Source organism: Triticum dicoccoides, chromosome 2A (assembly GCF_002162155.2).
Source record: "Triticum dicoccoides isolate Atlit2015 ecotype Zavitan chromosome 2A, WEW_v2.0, whole genome shotgun sequence".
In the NCBI taxonomy this organism is placed as follows: Eukaryota; Viridiplantae; Streptophyta; class Magnoliopsida; order Poales; family Poaceae; genus Triticum; species Triticum dicoccoides.
Window position 1 is genome coordinate 174137215 of NC_041382.1, and position 19014 is coordinate 174156228.

The window sequence follows — 19014 nt, forward strand, 5'->3', positions numbered from 1 at the left end:
GCGCCCTTCGCCGCCCGCTGCTGGAGCCGCCGGGGTTAGAGCCGGAGCCACCCCCGCCCGCAGGGGGCGCGTCGGAGCTGCCCCACAGCTGGAGCCGCCGCAGGTCGCGTCGGAGCCGGCCCGCCGCTGGAGCCACCGCTGGAACCGCCGCAGGTCACATCGGAGCCGCCCCGCCGCTGGAACCGCCGCAGGTCGCGCTGGAGCCGCCCGCCGCGAGCCGCTGGTCTCCGTTGGCCTTTTCAACACCTCCACGAGCAAGCGACCCACGCGCACACCACTCTCCGCTGCACCAGGTGCTTGTGTTATTGCCTCAAAGATTGTGGTGTTAATTTTTTAGGATCACTAACTTGCTGGATTAATTTGTTCTGTCCAGTGAGGAAGTGATGGTGCACGAGGACGAGCTTCCCGGACAAGAAGATCTCCGTACTCTTCTCGGTGATGCAAAGTTGAGGTTTGGATTTTGGCATCCGATCTATTGCTTTGTCGGACGAAACTTAACTGTTTGTTTTTATTATAGCTTAGATCAGTCTATTTTAATCTTTTATGCTTATCTTTCATTCAAGGCTTCAAACCGCACTCGATTGCAAAACAAAATTCAGACAACCGATTGCTGAATCCTAGACTTTCTCATAGTTATAACTAATAAGACCTGCAACCATCGAATCTTTTGGTTGCACTCTCAGCTGATATATGAGATCGATCATCTCATCCTACCTGTTCGGAATTGCGGATTCCGAAGTTCCTTTTTTGATTCTGTTGATTGTAATGTTAAATATGGCTCCTAATTGGATACATACTTGTCTAAACGATTGGTGCAGCTGCAGATCATCTATATTGATTCTGGAGACCGATTCTTGGTGCTGCTGCAGATCGTCTACATTGATTCTGGACGTCGATTCTTCATTTACCCTTCTCATTACCATTTGCTAACTTAATCACCTCTCTCTCATGTTGGTTCTGAAGATCTTTTATGTGTCATGTCGACAAAGGCGTTTGATAAGAGATCCAAGCAGGCTGCATGTGAGGTGAATCAAGGTAATATGTATGATGTAGTCTAGGAGCCGCCCTTCGCCGTGGTCCGCAGGTCGCCGAGCCGCCGCCCCGGAGCCGCCCTTCGACGCGGCCCGCAGGTTCCCCAGCCGCCGCCCTGGAGCCACCCTTCGCCGCAGGTCGCCGCTGCCGGAGCCGCCCTTCGCCACATGTCTCCTCCCTGCTGGCCGCCCTGCCCTCCACCGCTCTTATCTTCAAGCCCAAGGCACACACGCGATCCCCTCAGCTTCTGTCCTTTCTTCAACCCACCGATTCGTTTTCTGCATTATGAATTGTTCCCGTCTGAACATCTACGCGATCCAATTACAATAGAAGCATAAATCCCTATATATATGCATAAGAGCAAATCTTCCCCCAAACGGCAGAACAGAGGTCCCTCTTTCAAATGACTGAAGATTGGTTATCCCATAACCAGACGCAGAGGGAGAAATTTAGTTCCATAACCTCCATATAAATACCATCATCCTTGTTCCCTCCTTCCCACTTCTGTTAAATTGTTAGAAACCTAGACTCATGGGTAAAGGAATTATTTGATTCAGTGCTTTGTCAGATCAAAAATAGAATCTAGCTAAGGAGCACATGTCCTATTTTGCAGGTGATATATACTCGAAGGCATGAAACTGGTATTTAATAATACTCCAGGTGAGATATATGCAGGTGTTATGGATTGTGGTTTCGAGGAAAACAATTATGGAACTCAATATGCATCCGTTAAGTTTCTGAAGCTTGATCGACATCTTTTATCAGTTGTTAATTAGTACTAGGATTCTTATGCATGTCTACTGCTGTTTAGGAAACTAAAGACATGATGGTTCCGTTTGGGACGAAAAAGAAAAGTAGCACCAGGTGTGTTAACCCAATGCTTAGGTGATTAAATGCAGATAAAAAAATTATCCCCTGTTTGAGCAGTATGGAAGTACACATGGTTATTTGGTCAGTGGCCTTCTTGGCATATGTAGATTTTCTGTGTTCTGAATTTTTAGCCCTTGTGATTCTTGTAGGTTATGCTTTATTCAGGCGTATAACTTGTACTTCCATTGCTCTACATTTTACTTAAATCACATATTTGACACTTTGTACAATCTGCAGTTAATTACTAAATCCCCAGAGTTGCAGAGGAGTTCTACATTATTTCATTAGTCCATTTAGAGCATGTCAATTGGATGTATAAGTTATTTAGGGGTAAAATCAACTTCCCTCTGAAGTCTGCTGCTGGTCATGCTCTTTTATATGATGGTCTGATCTGGTCACACTCTTTCGACAGTCGATGCATATTTTCTTTTGGGTAATTTGCTTCACCTAAGCTTCAGTAGCACTGTGCATGGCCCTTTGAGTTCATATCTTCTATTGGCGTCTGAAAACTATCATTTTTGGTCATCTGATATCACTCTATTCATGCTATCAATTTTTCTTTCTCACTATATGGTAGTCCTTGACCTGTTTGTGTCATCGGAGAAGGGAATTTTCCTTTTTTTCACTTTTATCTTGTTTTCTTTTAATATATTGGTTTTAGTTGTATATTATAGAAGGATTGGACATGGAGATCTAAGATGGAAGCGTTTGTGTATATACTGTACCTCTGTATATCTTTCCAAGTTCCATCTTGCTTTATCATACATTTTAAAAGAATAGTTGTTTTCTGAGTCATTGATGTACTTATGTTGTGTTGTCACCGACCATGAGTATATAACAGTTTGTTGGACAAAAGTATTCTTGTGGTCTGTGCCATGGTTGGGCACCATATTAAATATAAAATGATAACATTGCAAGCATTTTTATTTTGAAGGGCTAACAAGAAAGGATTTCTTCCGGCAGCATAACAAAGAACCCATTGGGTAGATGCAACACCCGAATGCCTTTTTGACTAAATCATTTTAATTAACTAATTACAGTGGCGGAGCTAGATGGGGAGGCAAAGGGAAAATACATCAATTCTTGAGCGGTCCAAAAACTATAATTTGTTTTATTAAGCACCCCCAAGAGTTCTTTATTCACACATTTTTTCAAGGTTGGGGGTTTAATGTAAGTTTTCTGCTATTAAAACTGCAACTTTCCATCCTGATTGTGTCCATGATTAAGTTTTGGGTGTGGGCAGGGCAGGAGATCAAGCACTCCGTCCTCTGCCAGGTCGCCGCCGCTGCCCGGGACGTGGACGCGCACGTGGGTCCGTCAGTCGCTGGCAAACAAGGTCGAGTCCGTGCAGAGCACTGGTCTCCTCCCTATCGTCGTCGTCCTCCCTGCTGCCAGCGACGCCCTCCTGTCTCCTCTGCACCAGTCTACTCCTTCATGTGTGTCCCCCCTCTCAATCTCCTCTTTCTGTTGTTTGTTTTCTCTATCTCACATAGGAAAGCTCTTGATCCACCAAAACGCTGAATCATGTTCATATTTGCTACCCTAGGAAAGAAGGATATAAAACTGAACTACAAACATCAGTAGTAGAGCATACATCATAAAGGGTTGTGGATGTCCCATTGCTGCACGAATTGAACCAAGGATGTTTAGCAACTAATTTCTTTTTTTGTGGGATCAACAGGAGGATGGGATTCATAATTGAGAACACTATGTGTTCATAATATATATTTTGTGGTAGCAACTGAACCAAGGATGCTCATGGCAAGTTTAATCGCAATATAAATCACTTGGTTTGGAAACACACCTGCTAAAAAATAGATTGATCTTATCTTAGAATCTTCAACCTACCATGTAAACCAGTTCTCCTTTGTATCAATCTGAGATCCATCTGGATTATATCTGATTTTAGTGATATATAAATCAAAATTGATTTATTCACTCTTTGGTAAGCACTTATCTTTAGATGACACATTTGATAGTTCTGGTGTTCTGTTTTATGTGGTTTGATTTTATCAACCTAATTTGGTCTTTCTTTTGCAGATTATTTACAAAAGAAAATGGTTTGGGGTGAAGAGTTGAAGGCTTGAAGCCAAATGTTCCTAATCAAGAAGATGACCCGCACAACTCCCCTGAAACAAGGCCAACACTATGTGCCAAGATTGAAGATCCCAAATATGTTTACTTTGGTCCAATATCGTATAGCAGTGTAATGCTTCAGGCACTTTTTATCATTCATTTTTATTATTCAAATCTCTATATGGTTGCCATAGATGCTACTATTACATGGATTTATTACTATTTTTCATGTGTTGTTGAAAATAGAACTCACTCATTTATTTGTCTACGTAGGGAGTAGTATACAGTAAGCTTCATTTCACTGAGGAGATCTTCCATTACCTAAAGTTATTAATTTCAATATGAATTCAGAATTCAGTACCCACACGAATTTCATAGATGCTTTGATCGAGACGTGCGTTGCACGTGCATGCTTACTAGTATTAGTAAAATCCCGTCGGCCACATGTCGCAGCAAGTGTAGCAGACTCTAGCTCTTCGGTGGTTCTGACGGCCGAACGCATAATTAAGCATGTGATGCATGCCTGATAACGATAGTAATAACCTGCAAAAAAAAACCGACAGTAATAAACAACACACACATTATATGTATACTGTATACATGAAAAAAAGTTGAACGCTTAAGCACGTGGGTACGCATATGTGAGAATCCTTGCGAGTGGCAACCTAACCTGGACGCTTACCAAGGAAATTAACATGTTGGAACAAGTCAAATTCGTTCAGATATCTCTTGTGTGAACCTTGCCGCCCTCTAGTTACGGTCAAGGCTATGGGAAGAAAATTGTATGGGACGGGGCCTCATAGACCCCCGCCTGAGGCCCCTCTTCAGATTTTAAAATCCCTAATCAACTGATACGTATTTAAGTCTAGGACAGCAGTATGGATACAATACACAATCAATCAATCGAATCAATACTTTCCATCTAACAAACCAGAGATAGCGATCATCTCGCCCAGTCTCCGCCGCTCCAGACGTCGAGGCGCCGTCGCCGCGACCTGGCCCCCATGGCTACCTCTCCATGCTCCGCTCACCATGACGGGCTCGTCGTCCCTCACGGAAGCGGCGGCGCCGTCGCGACCTCTCCCTGCGTGTGCTCCCCGTCGTGATGATGTCCACGGTCTCCATAACCACAAACCTATCATTGTTAACATTCAGTCTGAATTTGTATTCATTCATCAGTCTCAAGGTTGACACTGGAATTCCATTCACTTACGTAAATATATTGCTATACAAATGGCATGTTACGTACCACAAATTTTTTGGAGTAGCCCAACATCAATTGTAATGCGGCAAAATTTCTGAATGTTGAAAACCTACAATACAGAGGTATTGTAATCACATATAGTTCTCTGAATTTTAACATCTCTGAATGACACCATGACCACAAATCTGCCAACATTTTCTGGCGTTCAGCGATGGGGAGATGTTTGGCTCTCGGCCGGGGCCCCCGTTGCGATGGTGGGTTGGACGGCAAACGCTTCCTGCTCTCCATCAGGCCGGCGTTCTCGGGTGGCGAGCGTGGTAGTGGGGAAACCGTTGCAGTGTACATCGCCGCCGCTTCCGTGAGCAGCTCGTCATCCCCGGCGATCCTGTGCAGAGAGTGGTCGTAGAGGCGGGGGAGATGATCGCTAGCTTCCTTTCTTAGATGGAAATTTCTGGGTCGATACTGCTATACCTTTTCTCAGACACGTATCTTGCGATTAGGGAATTTTAAGTAGCTTTGAGATGTGTGCAAAGGGTGACATGTTAAAATCTGGAGAGGGGCCTCACGCGGGAGACTATGAGGCCCCGTCCCATACAATTTTATTCCAAGGCTATGTCCCAAAAAATTCGCAAGTCGCAAAACTCCGCTCTATACCTAATCATACGAGAGTTTGTTGGACTTGGACACATCACCTACTGATTGAAATGAAATGAGTGGGACAATGATGGACAAGTTTGCTTTTTTTTTTTGAGAAAAACTCCCCAGGTCTTTATTGATCAACTGAAATGTGCATAGGTATTACAATTGGGTCATGCTGGATGCCCAACCAAATATGCCTCCCAGCAGGGAGCGAGACACCAAACCTGGCTAATCTATGAGCCTCATAATTCGACTCTCGAGGTTCAAAAGAAAAATTACAAGACGTGAATAAAGTAGAAGTTTGTAAGATCTCTCTAATAATAGTGCCATGATCGCCTCCCGCTCTTTGATGGATATGGTTTACTACCTGCTTACAATCCGAAGCGATCTGTAGACGATTCTCTCCAAGATCCTGCGCCAAAGACAAACCCTCTCTGCAAGTGATTGCCTCTAGTGTAGTTGGATCCGTTAGCCCTTGAATTACCAACATTGATGAGCCCAAATAAACACCATCCCGGTTCCGACATACAGCTGCTGCCGTCCCCGTGTTTGTCCCTTCCGAAACTCCCACGTCTACATTGATCTTCACACTTCCTTCTCGTGGTGGAACCCATCTGGAAGCTTGTCTAGCAATTGGTTTATCTGTCCTTCTATGTGTCTCCTGCACCGGATTGAGCTGATCAAGGTCAGCTATGTATGCTAGCACAAACCTGTGTGTCTCATATGGGCTTTGATGTATTCCCTCATGGATGAGCTGTCTCCGTGCATATCAAATCGCCCACATAGTAACTATCAATTTTGTTAACTTTACACGATCGAGAGTTTCCATCATGTAAACTATCCAGGCTCGTGCCGATAGACAAGTTTGCTGCTAAGGCCAATTCCAACGCACGTCCCCAAAGGGACGTCTATTTTGTCTGAATTTAGTCCGTTTGAGGTGGGGATGGGTCGTGTCTGTCCGGATTTAGATTTGCGTCGGCCGGTTTCCCAACGCACGGCTGCATCTTTGGCCGCATCTTGTCCACGTGCATGCAAAAGTGAAAAACCAAATATTTAAGCTGCGCCGCGGTTTGCACTAGTTCACGTCGGTCGGCAACACAGCAGTCGGCCTACAGTCTGATGCCGGCAACAAAGCCAGCAAACGGAACAAGAGCCAGCCTTAAAAAAGGACATGTTTCACGCCGGCAACAAAGTCAGAGGTCGGCACACGAGCCATCCTTCAAAAGGGACAAGTTTTGTCGCCGGCAATAAAGTCAGCGGGCGGCACAGGAGCCACCCTTCAAAAAGGACCGCCATGGCGGACGAGGTCTCACCTAGATCAGGTCGTCGTGGGCGAACATCTCCTTCAGCCGGTTCATGAACCAAGCCTTCCTCTCCGGTGACATGTTGTTCTTGTCGACGATCATCAACGCTAGTGCCACCTCCGTGACTTTTGTGCCGGCATTGGTGGCCTCGATCTCTAGCTTCTTGAGTTGAGTGGCCTCCTCGATCTCAAGCTTCCTCTTCTACATGGCCTCCTCCCTGTCAAGCTTCTTGGTTTGAAAATCTAGGTATATCTTCATTTGCTCCTCCTTCCCTTTGCTCTTCCTCTCCTTCCGCATTTCCTTTTGTCCTTGCAAGGCTATGGAAGACGCATCATGCTTCTCGTCAGACTTCGAGCTTGTCTTGCCCCTCGGCCTCTTGAGCACGTCTCCCCATCAACCAGGGCCGCCGCCTTCTCTCCTCTCTTCTTCCTAAGAGCATTGTATTGGTCCTTGAACTCGGGGCAATCTTTGATGAGCACCCAACAACGCGTGAGAGTGAATGGCTTGTCTTTGTGCCGGGCCTTGAAGGCTTCCAAAGATTGAAATGCCTACACAATCAAACATGCGGCCACAATTGTAACATGAAAGGACATAGAATGCATGAAACTTAAATGGCATGCCAACATGAATGGACGCATGATGGAAAAGAGAGAGGTTCATACCAAGTCACCAAGGCCTAGGCCGCTCACGGGACTGGCTTGGACGCTCTCAAGCGCGGCACAATATTTGTTGCATTCTTATTGGATGAATCCTCACCTTTTTTGGATTGAATTGATGTCGCGGGTGCTCGTGAATTGGTAGGGGGCAAACTTTCTTCGCTCATGAAAGTTCTTGTGAAATCTTGTCCAAAAGATGGCTCCTTTTTGCTCAGCACCTTTGATTGGATCTTGGCCGATTTCCTTCCAACTCTCGCAAATCAAAGTGTCCTCAGCTTGGGTATATGATCCCTCGCGAATGTTTTTCCTCATTTTTTGTGCTTCGGCCTTTTGAGTGAGCTCGTAGATAAACAACAATGGCTCCACGAAAATGTCGACCTCTTCTTCTTCATCTTCATAATACAAGTCATCATCTTCATGCCACGAGTTGCCATGGTCGTCCTCACCATCATCAACATGGCCGCCGAACTGAGAGTCATCATAGGTACCACGGTTGTCCTGGCTTTGGGTCGCGTCGGCATCAAAAGCTTGCTCTTGGCCGTCGACATGGAACGCCTCACCACGGCCCTCGAAGATGACGTTCTGCATGAACGAGGCGTAGTAAGGGTCGTTGATCGTCGACATTTGCGTCGGCGGTGGCATTTTGTCGAACAGCTTGAGGATGCCGGCCATGTGAGCCGACACGAATGATCGGGGTTGCTTCCTTTGCGTGCCGTCTTTACAATGGCCAGCACCACTGTACCCCGGCATGATGTTGAGGTTGATGACGCTCGCGGGCGTGGTCCGATCGACCACCATGCAGTTCGACGACGTAGAGAATCGCGTCTGCCCATGGCCGTGCGGCAGCGGAGCACGAACATCCGGCGTGTCGTGTGAGACGGACGAGCTCGGGGAACGGTGCTGTGGCGGTCGATGGGCCGAGGAGCTTGTCCTGGCCGCGGCCATGGCAGCGGCTGAGAGTTTGGCCGGCGTGGGACGGCCTATACCCATCATGAGGAGGGCGTGCACCTTGGAGACGATGGACTCCTTGTCGTCGAGCTCGACCTGGTGTTGCATCGCAAGCCGCAGGGCACACTTGGAAGCGTACTGCGCGGCGGCCTTCTTCTCCTTTTCCACAGCTCGCCGGTCCCTCCTCTTGGCCGATTCCCTGTCGAGCTTGGCGGCCTCCGTTGGCGTGAGCTCCGACCGAGGCTTCTTCACATGCTTCTTTTTATTCGCCACGGGCCAGGCGGCAAGTGGTGGGTCGTCGGGATTCGCATCGTCGGCCATGATGGATGGAGGGAGGGGCAAGGCCAGGGGCGCGGGAGAGTGGAGGGCGTGGCGCGGGAGAGTGGAGGGCGGGGCGCGGGAGGGTTTTGGTGGAAAGAGAGGGAAAGTGACCGGCTGTGCCACCGACGGACGGGCCAGGGAAGGACAAGGGCGCTACACGCTGTCCATTCAACCGCAAACTCGTCTCAAACTTGGGTCGAGAATGGATCAAAAACGGACAGAAAACGGACGATGGTCTGTTTAGGCCACGCGTTGGAAGGCCTGCTTTGTCCGTTTACCTCTAAACGGACGCGGACGGACAGGATGAGATCGCGTGTTGGAGTTGGCCTAATTAGCTGGGTATAAGAGGCTGGACGCTGGAGCTCGTCGCGAAGTCTCCATAACGGACTTTATCATCGCCATCAGCTAGCATCTAGTAGCAAGCGCGTGCAGCGTCGCCTCGTGCGTTCCCCTCGCATAGCACCTCATACTATACTAGTATCCCATTGTCGCAGCAGCTGCCTATTCTTCGTCTTCTTCCTACTGCGCACGCACGAGGCCACCAACCGCACCTTCGTGCTCACCCGGCCAAGTCCAGCGGTCAACACCACCATTCCGGTCACAGTCCACACCAATCCCCAGTTCCCCACCCACCATGGTTGCGCTACCTATTTAACTCCTTCCCTCGCCTCCATTGCCATCCAAGAAGAGCATTCCCCGCCTCTCCTACTCCAACGAGCTCTTCTCTCACAAGGCTACTCCACACATCATCGAGCTGATACAGTAAACACCACCAGTCCCTACTCAAGCTGCTCCATCGAGACTTCAAGGCAAATTGTCGATCGAACCAATGGCCACCAATGGCAGCGACGGTTTGTGCGTGGCCAAGCCGCCGAGTGCTGACCCGCTCAACTGGGGGAAGGCGGCGGAGGAGCTGTCGGGGAGCCATCTTGACGCCGTCAAGCCTCAAGCGGATGGTGGAGGAGTACCGCAGGCCGGTGGTGGTTATGGAGGGCGCCAGCTTGACCATCGCCCAGGTCGCCGCGGTGGCCGCCGCCGACGGGGCCAGGGTGGAGCTCGACGAGTCCGCCCGCGGCCGCGTCAAGGAGAGCAGCGACTGGGTCATGACCAGCATGGCCAACGGCACCGATAGCTACGGCGTCACTACCGGCTTCGGCGCCACCTCCCATCGGAGGACCAAGGAGGGCGGCGCTCTGCAGAGGGAGCTCATCCGGTTCCTCAACGCCGGTGCGTTCGGCACCGGCAGCGACGGCCACGTGCTGCCCGCGGCCACCACGCGCGCGGCGATGCTTGTCCGCGTCAACACCCTGCTCCAAGGATACTCCGGCATCCGCTTCGAGATCCTCGAGACCATCGCCACGCTGCTCAATGCCAATGTGACACCGTGCCTGCCGCTCCGGGGCACCATCACCGCTTCCGGCGATCTCGTCCCGCTCTCCTACATCGCGGGACTTGTCACCGGCCGCCCGAATGCCGTGGCCGTGGCTCCTGATGGCACAAAAGTTAATGCTGCCGAGGCATTTAAGATCGCCGGTATCCAACACGGCTTCTTCGAGCTACAGCCCAAGGAAGGCCTTGCTATGGTTAATGGCACGGCGGTGGGCTCCGGGCTCGCGTCCATTGTTCTCTGTGAAGCAAACATCCTTGGTGTCCTTGCTGAAGTTTTGTCGGCTGTGTTCTGCGAAGTGATGAACGGTAAGCCAGAGTACACCGACCACCTGACACACAAGTTGAAGCACCACCCCGGACAGATCGAGGCTGCAGCCATCATGGAGCACATCCTGGAGGGCAGCTCCTACATGATGCTCGCGAAGAAACTTGGTGAGCTCGACCCATTGATGAAGCCAAAGCAAGACAGATATGCTCTCCGCACATCACCACAATGGCTCGGTCCTCAAATTGAGGTCATTCGTGCAGCGACGAAGTCGATCGAGCGCGAGATCAACTCCGTCAATGACAACCCACTCATTGACGTATCTCGTGGAAAGGCAATTCATGGAGGCAACTTCCAGGGCACACCAATCGGTGTGTCCATGGACAACACGAGGCTTGCCATTGCTGCGATCGGCAAGCTCATGTTTGCCCAGTTCTCGGAGCTAGTGAACGACTTCTACAACAATGGCTTGCCCTCCAACCTCTCTGGTGGCTGCAACCCAAGTCTGGACTATGGTTTCAAGGGTGCCAAGATAGCCATGGCATCGTACTGCTCAGAGCTCCAATTCTTGGGCAACCCTGTGACCAACCATGTCCAGAGCGCAGAGCAACATAACCAAGATGTTAACTCCCTCGGGTTAATCTCGTCCCGGAAGACTGCCGAGGCCATCGACATTCTGAAGCTCATGTCCTCTACATTTTTGGTTGCGTTGTGCCAAGCCATTGACCTGCGCCACCTTGAGGAGAATGTCAAGAACGCCGTCAAGAATTGTGTCACAAGAGTGGCTAGGAAGACCCTGATTACAAATGACATGGGTGGCCTCCACAACACACGTTTTTGTGAGAAGGACCTGCTCCAGACTATCGACCGTGAGGCGGTGTTCGCGTATGCGGACGACCCTTGCAGCGCCAACTACCCTCTCATGAAGAAGATGCGCGCGGTGTTGGTTGAGCACGCCCTGGCCAACGGCGAGGCTGAGTGCACCGTGGAAACCTCGGTGTTTGCCAAGGTTGCCAAATTTGAACAGGAGCTCTGTGCAACACTACCTCAGGAGGTTGAGGCTGCTAGAGGTGCAGTGGAGAATGGCACCGCTGCAGAACCAAACCGTATCGTAGACTGCCGGTCATACCCTCTATACCGGTTCGTGCGCGAGGAGCTGGGCACGAACGGCGAGCCCCTGCCTATCTGCTAATCAAGGAGATGAAGAGAAGCCTTGGTTCAGAATTTTAGAAACTGATAATACTGTTGTTTGATTTTATTTTACCTTTCCTCTTCTAAAGCGTTGATGCATGCAACGTTCTTCCGGAGCTAGAGCCTAGAGATTCTGATGCTGTAAGTGACAGGGTATAAATTTTTATGACAAATGTTCAAGTTGTTGAAATGAATCCAAAGAAGCCAGTCTATTGCGGTATCAACAAGTACATTGCTGTACCACATTGCATTGCAAGTCATCGAACAATTAGATTATCATACATGTTCAGGCACAGCAAGATTGCCAGAAGTGATACAAAGAAACAACAATAGACACGAGAGGATATACACACGAGTTTAGTGCAGTAGTACATACGAACCAGTAACAGAAACTAATCAGATCTATGTTTTCTTATCCTTATATGACAACTGATCAATCCATTGGTACTAGCAGTATGTGCCAACAGAAGAATCAGTGTAGTACACCCTAGCTGCTTCGATCATCGCATAACCTAGCAAAAAATCTGTTCCATTTCTGGAAGACAAAAATCTGTTCAATTTCCGCACGGGAGATCTATGGGTAGGTGCTGTCGTAGTGGTTGTCTGTGAACAGCAAGGTCACACTAACATGGAGAACTCCAAAACTAAGTAGACATCTTGAGGAGGTCCTCCACCGAGCTGCTCAACACCATCATCTGCACTTAGGAAGCCACCATTTGAACAGGGTAGCGTGCTGAAAGCACCACTGTGACATCTCCAGGTAGCTGCTAGTAATCTGAGGAAAACCAAAACTGACGAAAAAATGTGTCAGAAACATGAGTTAGGATGAACTGCAAGAAAGATAGGTCGACGACTGAAGGATAAGTCGAAAAGTGCTTTCTCAATGTTTTCTTTTAGAAGTGTTTTCTCTTCTATAATAAGTGCTGAAGAACTTGACAAGTTTCTGATTATGGTAACTGACAAACTGGCACATTAAGCCAGTGAGATGGAAGCATTCGGCCACAACACTTCACCGGAATTGCAGAAAAACAAACATATGAAAACCTGTTAGTCGATGCTACGGGGATCAATCTGCCTTGTGTCTTCCAGCTCATTAGTCTCTTTATCAACTTCTTAAATGCCTGAAGGAAACCGTGGAGATAAATCGCATTTCGTAATCATTCCATACATCTCTGTAAGGATTCCCCTTCAGAGGTCTCGGCGGTAGTACTGAAGAAAGGCTTCAGCTGGCCTGGCCTGTTGGCTCGCCAGCGGTGAAGCTCCACGAAGGTAGCCGATGAGAGCATGTCAAGCTGCGGAAGTTGCTGACCAACTCGGCGTCTTGGCCGGCAGGTAGGAGAAATCTCCATGAGCATGTCATCTGAGCAATGGATCTGCGCCCCTTTCGGCTGAACAATGTTTGCCATGTGTATTTGTGGTACGAGCCGTGGTGTTCCAACTTATAAGAGGCAAGACACGGCTGCGACCTGAGACGGAAACGGGCTCTAAACCTACGCCAAGTTGGATAGCTCCTCGAGGTGACGGTAGTCATGGCCAAGCAGCCTGAGCTGCTGATCGAGCCCTCTGACGACGGTGTTGATGCACGGATCAAGGAAGCGGTCGCCAGCAACAAACTCGCAAGCGACGCCATCGACCTCGACCATGCTGCAGCCGGGCACTTTGGCCACCTTCTTCTCCTCCATCACCGACCGGATCCTTACCACGTCCTCCCACTTGCTGGAGCAGGCGTACATGTTGGACAGCTGCACGTGCACGCCGCTGTGGTCGAGCCCAAGTTCCGCTAGCCACTCCACAACCTGCTTTCCGAGCTTCACGCCGTCACCACCGTGCACCCGGCATGCATTGAGCAGCGCACCTAGCACGTATGAGTCGGGCCGCATCGGCATTGCCCGCACCACAGCCGCGGCCTCCGCAAGCATCCCGGCACGGCCGAGCACGTCGACCAGGCTCCCATAGTGCTCCACGCCGGGCTCGATGCCGTGGACGGCAGACATGCTCTGGAAGATCTCCCTAGCGACGCTGACAAGCCCGCCGCCGGCACGGGCACAAGTGCAGAGGACGCAGATGAAGGTGACCTCGTTGGGGCGCACCCCCTGGTCCTGCATCTGGCCGAACAGCTCAACGGCCTCCTGGCAGTGACCGTGGTCCGAGAGCCCCGAGATCATGGCCGTGTAAGCAAACACGTCGCGCTCGGGCTCCGGCATGGCTGCGAACACCTGCCTTGCCGAGTCTAGGTTCCCGCACTTAGCATACATGTCCACCAGCGCAGTAGCCACCCCCGCATCCATCCTACCGGTGGTAGCGGTGATGAGAGCGTGCACCCACCGGCCCTGCTCCAGCGCCCCGAGCCCACCGCATGCAGCCAGTGCGCCAACGATAGCCGCCCTGTTGGGCCGGATACGAGCACTGAGCATCATGTCGAACACCTCGAGCGCATCCACGAAGCCGCCTGCCCCGACGTGGGCGCTGAGCATGGCGCTCCAGGCGATGGGCGTCTTGTGCGGCATTCCATCGAACAGGGAGCGTGCGTCGTCCATGTGCCCGGCCCTGGCGTAGGCCGTGAGAAGCGAGGTCCAGGAGCAGACGTCGTCCGTACGGGCGAGGACGGCAGTGTCGAAGACGCGGCGCGCGGCGTCTAGGAAGCCGCGGGAGGCGTAGGCGTGGATGAAGCCGTTGGAGACGTAAGCGTGCGCGTCCCAGCCGAGCGTCACGGCGAGCGCGTGCAACGCGCAGATGAGCTGCGTGTGGGCCGAGGAGGTGAACGACGGCGAGGGAATGGGGATGGCTGTGGCGATAGAGGCGGTGAGGAGGAAGGAGAAGGTGTAGTTGTTGGGGAGGAATGCGGGGAGGATGCGGCGGAGGCGGGGGAAGAGGGCGAGGGCGCGGAGAGGGGCGTCCGGGAGGAGGCCGCGGAGGAGGATGTTTGGGAGGTAGCGGTCGCCGAGGAGGGAGGAGGTGAGGAGGTGGCCGTGGAGCTGCCGGAGCTGCGCCGCCGTGAGCGACGGGTGGGACAGCAGCCGCAGCGCCATGGCTGCGACCGAATGATACGTGGGCCTGGGCCCTTATAGGAGAGGATGTGGAAGTAGATTGCCGGCCGGCCCACGGACCCAGCCCAACCGAAGCGTAGAGTGGAAGGTAAGTAACCATGGACAGAAGCGACTTCTTCTCCATTAGTGGGTGGGGAGGGGAGCCAATTGCCGAGCGTCCTGCGAGCGGGAGGAAGACGAAGGAGAAGCAATGGCTCGCGCGGGGCAAGGGGGCGGGATGGGGAGCGCGGTGAACGTGGGGATCGCGGTGCAGGCAGACTGGGAGAACCGCGAGTTCATCTCCAACATCTCCCTCAACGTCCGCCGCCTCTTCGACTTCCTCCTCCGATTCGGTGCGCCCCCCAGATCCCCATTTCCCTCCCTGCATCTCCTTCCTCCTCCCCCACCCGTCTGCTCGCTTGCTTGCCTCATTCGATTGGATTGGATCGAATCTTAGCCCCTACCGCTTCCACCCGCCTCTAGGTGTGATTTATTCCACGCATGGGTGAATTAGAATCTTGCTACCTACCTGCTCGCGCCCAGGACAAGATCTTCCTCATGGATGATATGCCCTGCTGCATCCGCCTCCATGACTGCACAGGCCCGTATTTGCCATAGCCGACTTCCTCACGCATGTTGCCGATGAGGTTGGTTCAGTCAGCCTTGAATTGCCCGTTACTGCAACGGTGCTTTGCCCCTTCTAACTAATAATCACCAGAAATGCTAGTTTCTGTGACTTTACTGCTGACCATGTAGAAATTCTCTTGACTAAAAAGAAAAATACTACAGTGGAACCATTGCTAGAAATAGGGAATGCCATCAACAAAGTTCTGCTGTAGTATGTGCTACATCCTTTATCTCTTCTTGGCACACGCGTCGATAATGTATTTTTAGGGATGTGTTTGCAGCAAACCTGGGAGATGCCGGACGGTTGTGCTTCCAGTCTCAAGAAAAAAAATGCATTATGTGATTTTGCTGTTGACCAAGTAGCAACTCTCTTGCCTCACAAAATAGACAATGGAACCATCGCCGGAAACAGCGAACAGCATCAACACAGAGGTGTAACTAGTTCGCCCCTTAGCTGTGGGTAATGGGAAACCGATTTCAACTAGTTCTGCACAGTTATATCATGTAACTAGAATGTGACTGGTTTTGCGTGGTATGCTATTACTGCCCCGGAATGTTGATTGGGCTCTCAAACTTGTGGGAAGAACAGAGTTAGTAGTAGGTTGGATACGTTTGAACTGTGATAGCAAATCAACAACCATGCGTGTCTGTTTATTTGTTGCTTTCTTATTCATCCTCGGCATTGTTTTTTGGCGGTTAAAGCAGGAGTGTGCCAATTTCGTTAAGATATAGAAAAAGAAAACACATAGTGACCCGGTTTATAAGGGAAACTGGGCTGAAACCCCCAATGCCTGACTCTGAGCGAAAACCAATAAACAAAAGGAAAACCTAGAAAACAGAAAAAAAAACACTCAAGTTTGGGGATGTGGACTACAAGTACGCAAAAGCAAAAGGAAGGCACGGGCAGATAATTCAGGACCTTGCTAATCTGATGCGTTCATTTTGCAGAGGCCACGACGAAGAGCAAGCTGGCCTCACTGAACGAGAAACTAGACAGCCTGGAGCGGAAGCTGGAGGTGCTGGAGGTCCAAGTGAGCAGCGCCACCACCAACCCCTCCGTTTTCAACAACTAGCTAGGCCTAATTATCTAGAAAAAGTGCTAGCACGCGGAGTTGCAGCTGCAGAGCTTACTGACGTTTCAGAGGAGCATTCTGGCTTTGTGTTTGTGTTTCCTGTGTGTGTGCAGTCAATCAGTCTATGTGTATGTATGTTTGTACGTGTCATGTACTACAATTAATTGATTGAGATGTTGATTACATATCTTTCTATATGTTTTATTACGCACAGTTAATAAAAGAAGTCCCCCTGATTACCAACGCTTGCTGGTGACATGTAACATCCCAATTTTCAAATTTTGGATGTTAACATGCCATTCATTTGAATGTTAACATGTCATTCATATACATCGCATATATGCATCATTTGGAGTTCATTGGAATAATGTTTTAGGGAATTATTTAAATGCTCATATTAACTCCTATTGCATAAAATGAATTTACAAAATTGCGTTTTAGTTGGAGTTATTTTTCCTCTGCTCAATATTAACTATTGGGAGGCATCTCATGAGTTGAAGGAGAGGGCTATTAGGAGTGCCCTTGAGAGGAAGAAGGTGATGCAAACAAAATGTGGACGGAGATGGTGACTTGCACTCGTAAGGTGGCTATCAAGGAGAAGAAAGGTTGTTCGTAAGCTGGCTTCAGAGGAGTTTGGGGTGACCAAGTGAAGTAGAAGCGAAGCTAAAGATATCTGGTGGTGGAACGATGATGCTTAGAAGGCTATCAGGGAGAGAAAAAGATTGTTTCAGATGCCTACATCTGGATAGGAGTGTAGACAACATAGAGAAGTACAATGTGACAAAGAAGACTGCAAAGCGAGCTGTGAGTGAAGCAAGGAGTCAGACATATGAGAACCTCTATCAGCGTTTAAACATGAAGTAAAGCGAAAAGGGCATTTATAAGATGGCCAAGATCGAAGAGAGGAAGATGAGGGATGTCAACCAAGTCAAATGCATAAAAAACAGAGCAGATAAGCTTCTGGTGAAAACGAGAAGATCAAACATAGATCGCAAGAGTACTTTGACAAGCTGTTCAATGGAGAGAATGAGAGCTCTGCTGATGAGGATCTAACTGACCTCAAGCCGCCACCATCTTGACTTGCACGTCAAGATGGTACTTTGGTCTTTATCTAGGCCTTCGGGCTCCCCCCTGATGCTGGTCCTTCATGGAGTCAGCCGGGCCCCGAGGTAGGCCTGCTGCCAGGCTTCCCACCAAGAGGTCACCCCCGGTGTATTATACCGTTAGCGAGATAATTTTTTTTCATCCTCAGATCATCATGAGCACTCCCAGTGATTTGAGTCTTGTTTACTTTTGAGATAATCATAAGTAAGTCTCTCGTGATCCACCGAGAGAGAATCATAATGACTGGATAGTTCCTCAAATTTTGACAAAAGAGTAGAAGGCTCATTGGTAAACATTTGGGTTTTCTCCATCTCCTCGACCAACAAACTTTCTTGCATCACAAGCATCTTAAGTTGCTTATCAAGAGAACCTGGTTGCTTAGAGGCAATTTTAATGAGCTTAGGATAACTAGATTTGTTATGAACAATTTCCTCAAAGGAAGAACCATCACAAGAATCAGCCTGAGATTTCCGAGGAGATGCCTTGGAGACTTTTGCCATGAAGCAGTGTGCAGGTGCTTCATCGTCACTACCATCATTGCCGAAGAAGGAACTCGGCGCAGGTGTGGAAGCGCGGGCAATTCCTTCCATGCCGGAGTTAGAATCATTTGCGGACGGTTCTTCTTCAGTGGCATCAGATTCAGAAACTTCTTCGGAATCCATTTCCTTCAATATCAGTCGTGGCATTGTGAGATTTATTTTTCTTCTGTTGGAGCTGGACTTTCGAGGAAGAACCCTCTTTATTCTTGAAACATTCCTTCTTCTTGTCGTTGTTAGAATCATAGCTCTTTCTTGACTTGCTGCCTAAAAGTGCTAGTTATCGACTAGAGGGGGGTGGGTAGGCGATTTTTATGGAAGTCTTCAAGACAGGCAATGTCTTCGAAGACCCGGAAGCGAAACTGTAACTAAACATGATATGGCAAAGGATGAACTACACTAGCCATGCTGGTATGTCATCAACAATTGAAATGAGATGCAAAGATAAGCAACAACTAGGTAGAACGAGACAGATAAGGAAGATAGTGTGAAGACAAAGATGTAATCAGAGGGAATGTCTTCACACAGTGTCTTCAAACAGAACGAGCATGCAAAGGCTTCACGAAACTAAACAGTAAGTAAAGGAGTGAAGTGATAGAACTAGTTTCTCGGTGAAGACAAATGATTTGTTTGACCAGTTCCAGTTGTTGTCACAATTATACGTCTAGTTAGGGAGGTTGAGATTGAACTCAGAACACCATGTCTTCACCTTATTCCCCTTGATCTAAGACCCGCAGATCTCACCCAATCACT

At 49.4% G+C, this 19014-nt stretch overlaps 3 protein-coding genes and 1 pseudogene across 8 annotated transcripts; 3 read left to right on the plus strand and 1 right to left on the minus strand.

Annotated features, from left to right (window-relative positions):
• Positions 1-35: 35 nt before the first annotated feature.
• LOC119354052 lies at positions 36-4234 on the plus strand. Of its 6 annotated transcripts, none has more exons than XR_005170618.1 (4): positions 36-293; positions 374-451; positions 819-3338; positions 3943-4234. XR_005170618.1 is itself a non-coding variant. In XM_037620756.1 (4 exons), the coding sequence occupies exons 1-4, from the start codon at positions 2214-2216 to the stop codon at positions 3987-3989; spliced, it is 492 nt and encodes a 163-aa protein (XP_037476653.1). In that variant the 5' UTR covers positions 36-2213; the 3' UTR covers positions 3990-4234. The 6 variants fall into 6 exon arrangements, 1 of the variants encoding a protein (XP_037476653.1); XM_037620756.1 differs by having other exon boundaries at positions 36-2335; positions 2943-3072; positions 3146-3338; XR_005170616.1 differs by having other exon boundaries at positions 36-1692; positions 2140-3338.
• Positions 4235-9692: 5458 nt separating this feature from the next.
• On the plus strand, positions 9693-12089 carry LOC119354053 (annotated as a pseudogene).
• A 115-nt stretch (positions 12090-12204) lies between these two features.
• LOC119354054 (pentatricopeptide repeat-containing protein At5g66520-like) lies at positions 12205-14927 on the minus strand. Its single transcript, XM_037620757.1, has 2 exons — positions 12940-14927; positions 12205-12686 (listed from the first exon to the last, which is right to left on the minus strand). The coding sequence occupies exon 1, from the start codon at positions 14922-14924 to the stop codon at positions 13386-13388; it is 1539 nt and encodes a 512-aa protein (XP_037476654.1). The 5' UTR covers positions 14925-14927; the 3' UTR covers positions 12205-12686; positions 12940-13385.
• A 141-nt stretch (positions 14928-15068) lies between these two features.
• LOC119354055 (protein BRICK1) lies at positions 15069-16864 on the plus strand. Its single transcript, XM_037620758.1, has 2 exons — positions 15069-15274; positions 16497-16864. The coding sequence occupies exons 1-2, from the start codon at positions 15133-15135 to the stop codon at positions 16619-16621; spliced, it is 267 nt and encodes an 88-aa protein (XP_037476655.1). The 5' UTR covers positions 15069-15132; the 3' UTR covers positions 16622-16864.
• Positions 16865-19014: the final 2150 nt, after the last annotated feature.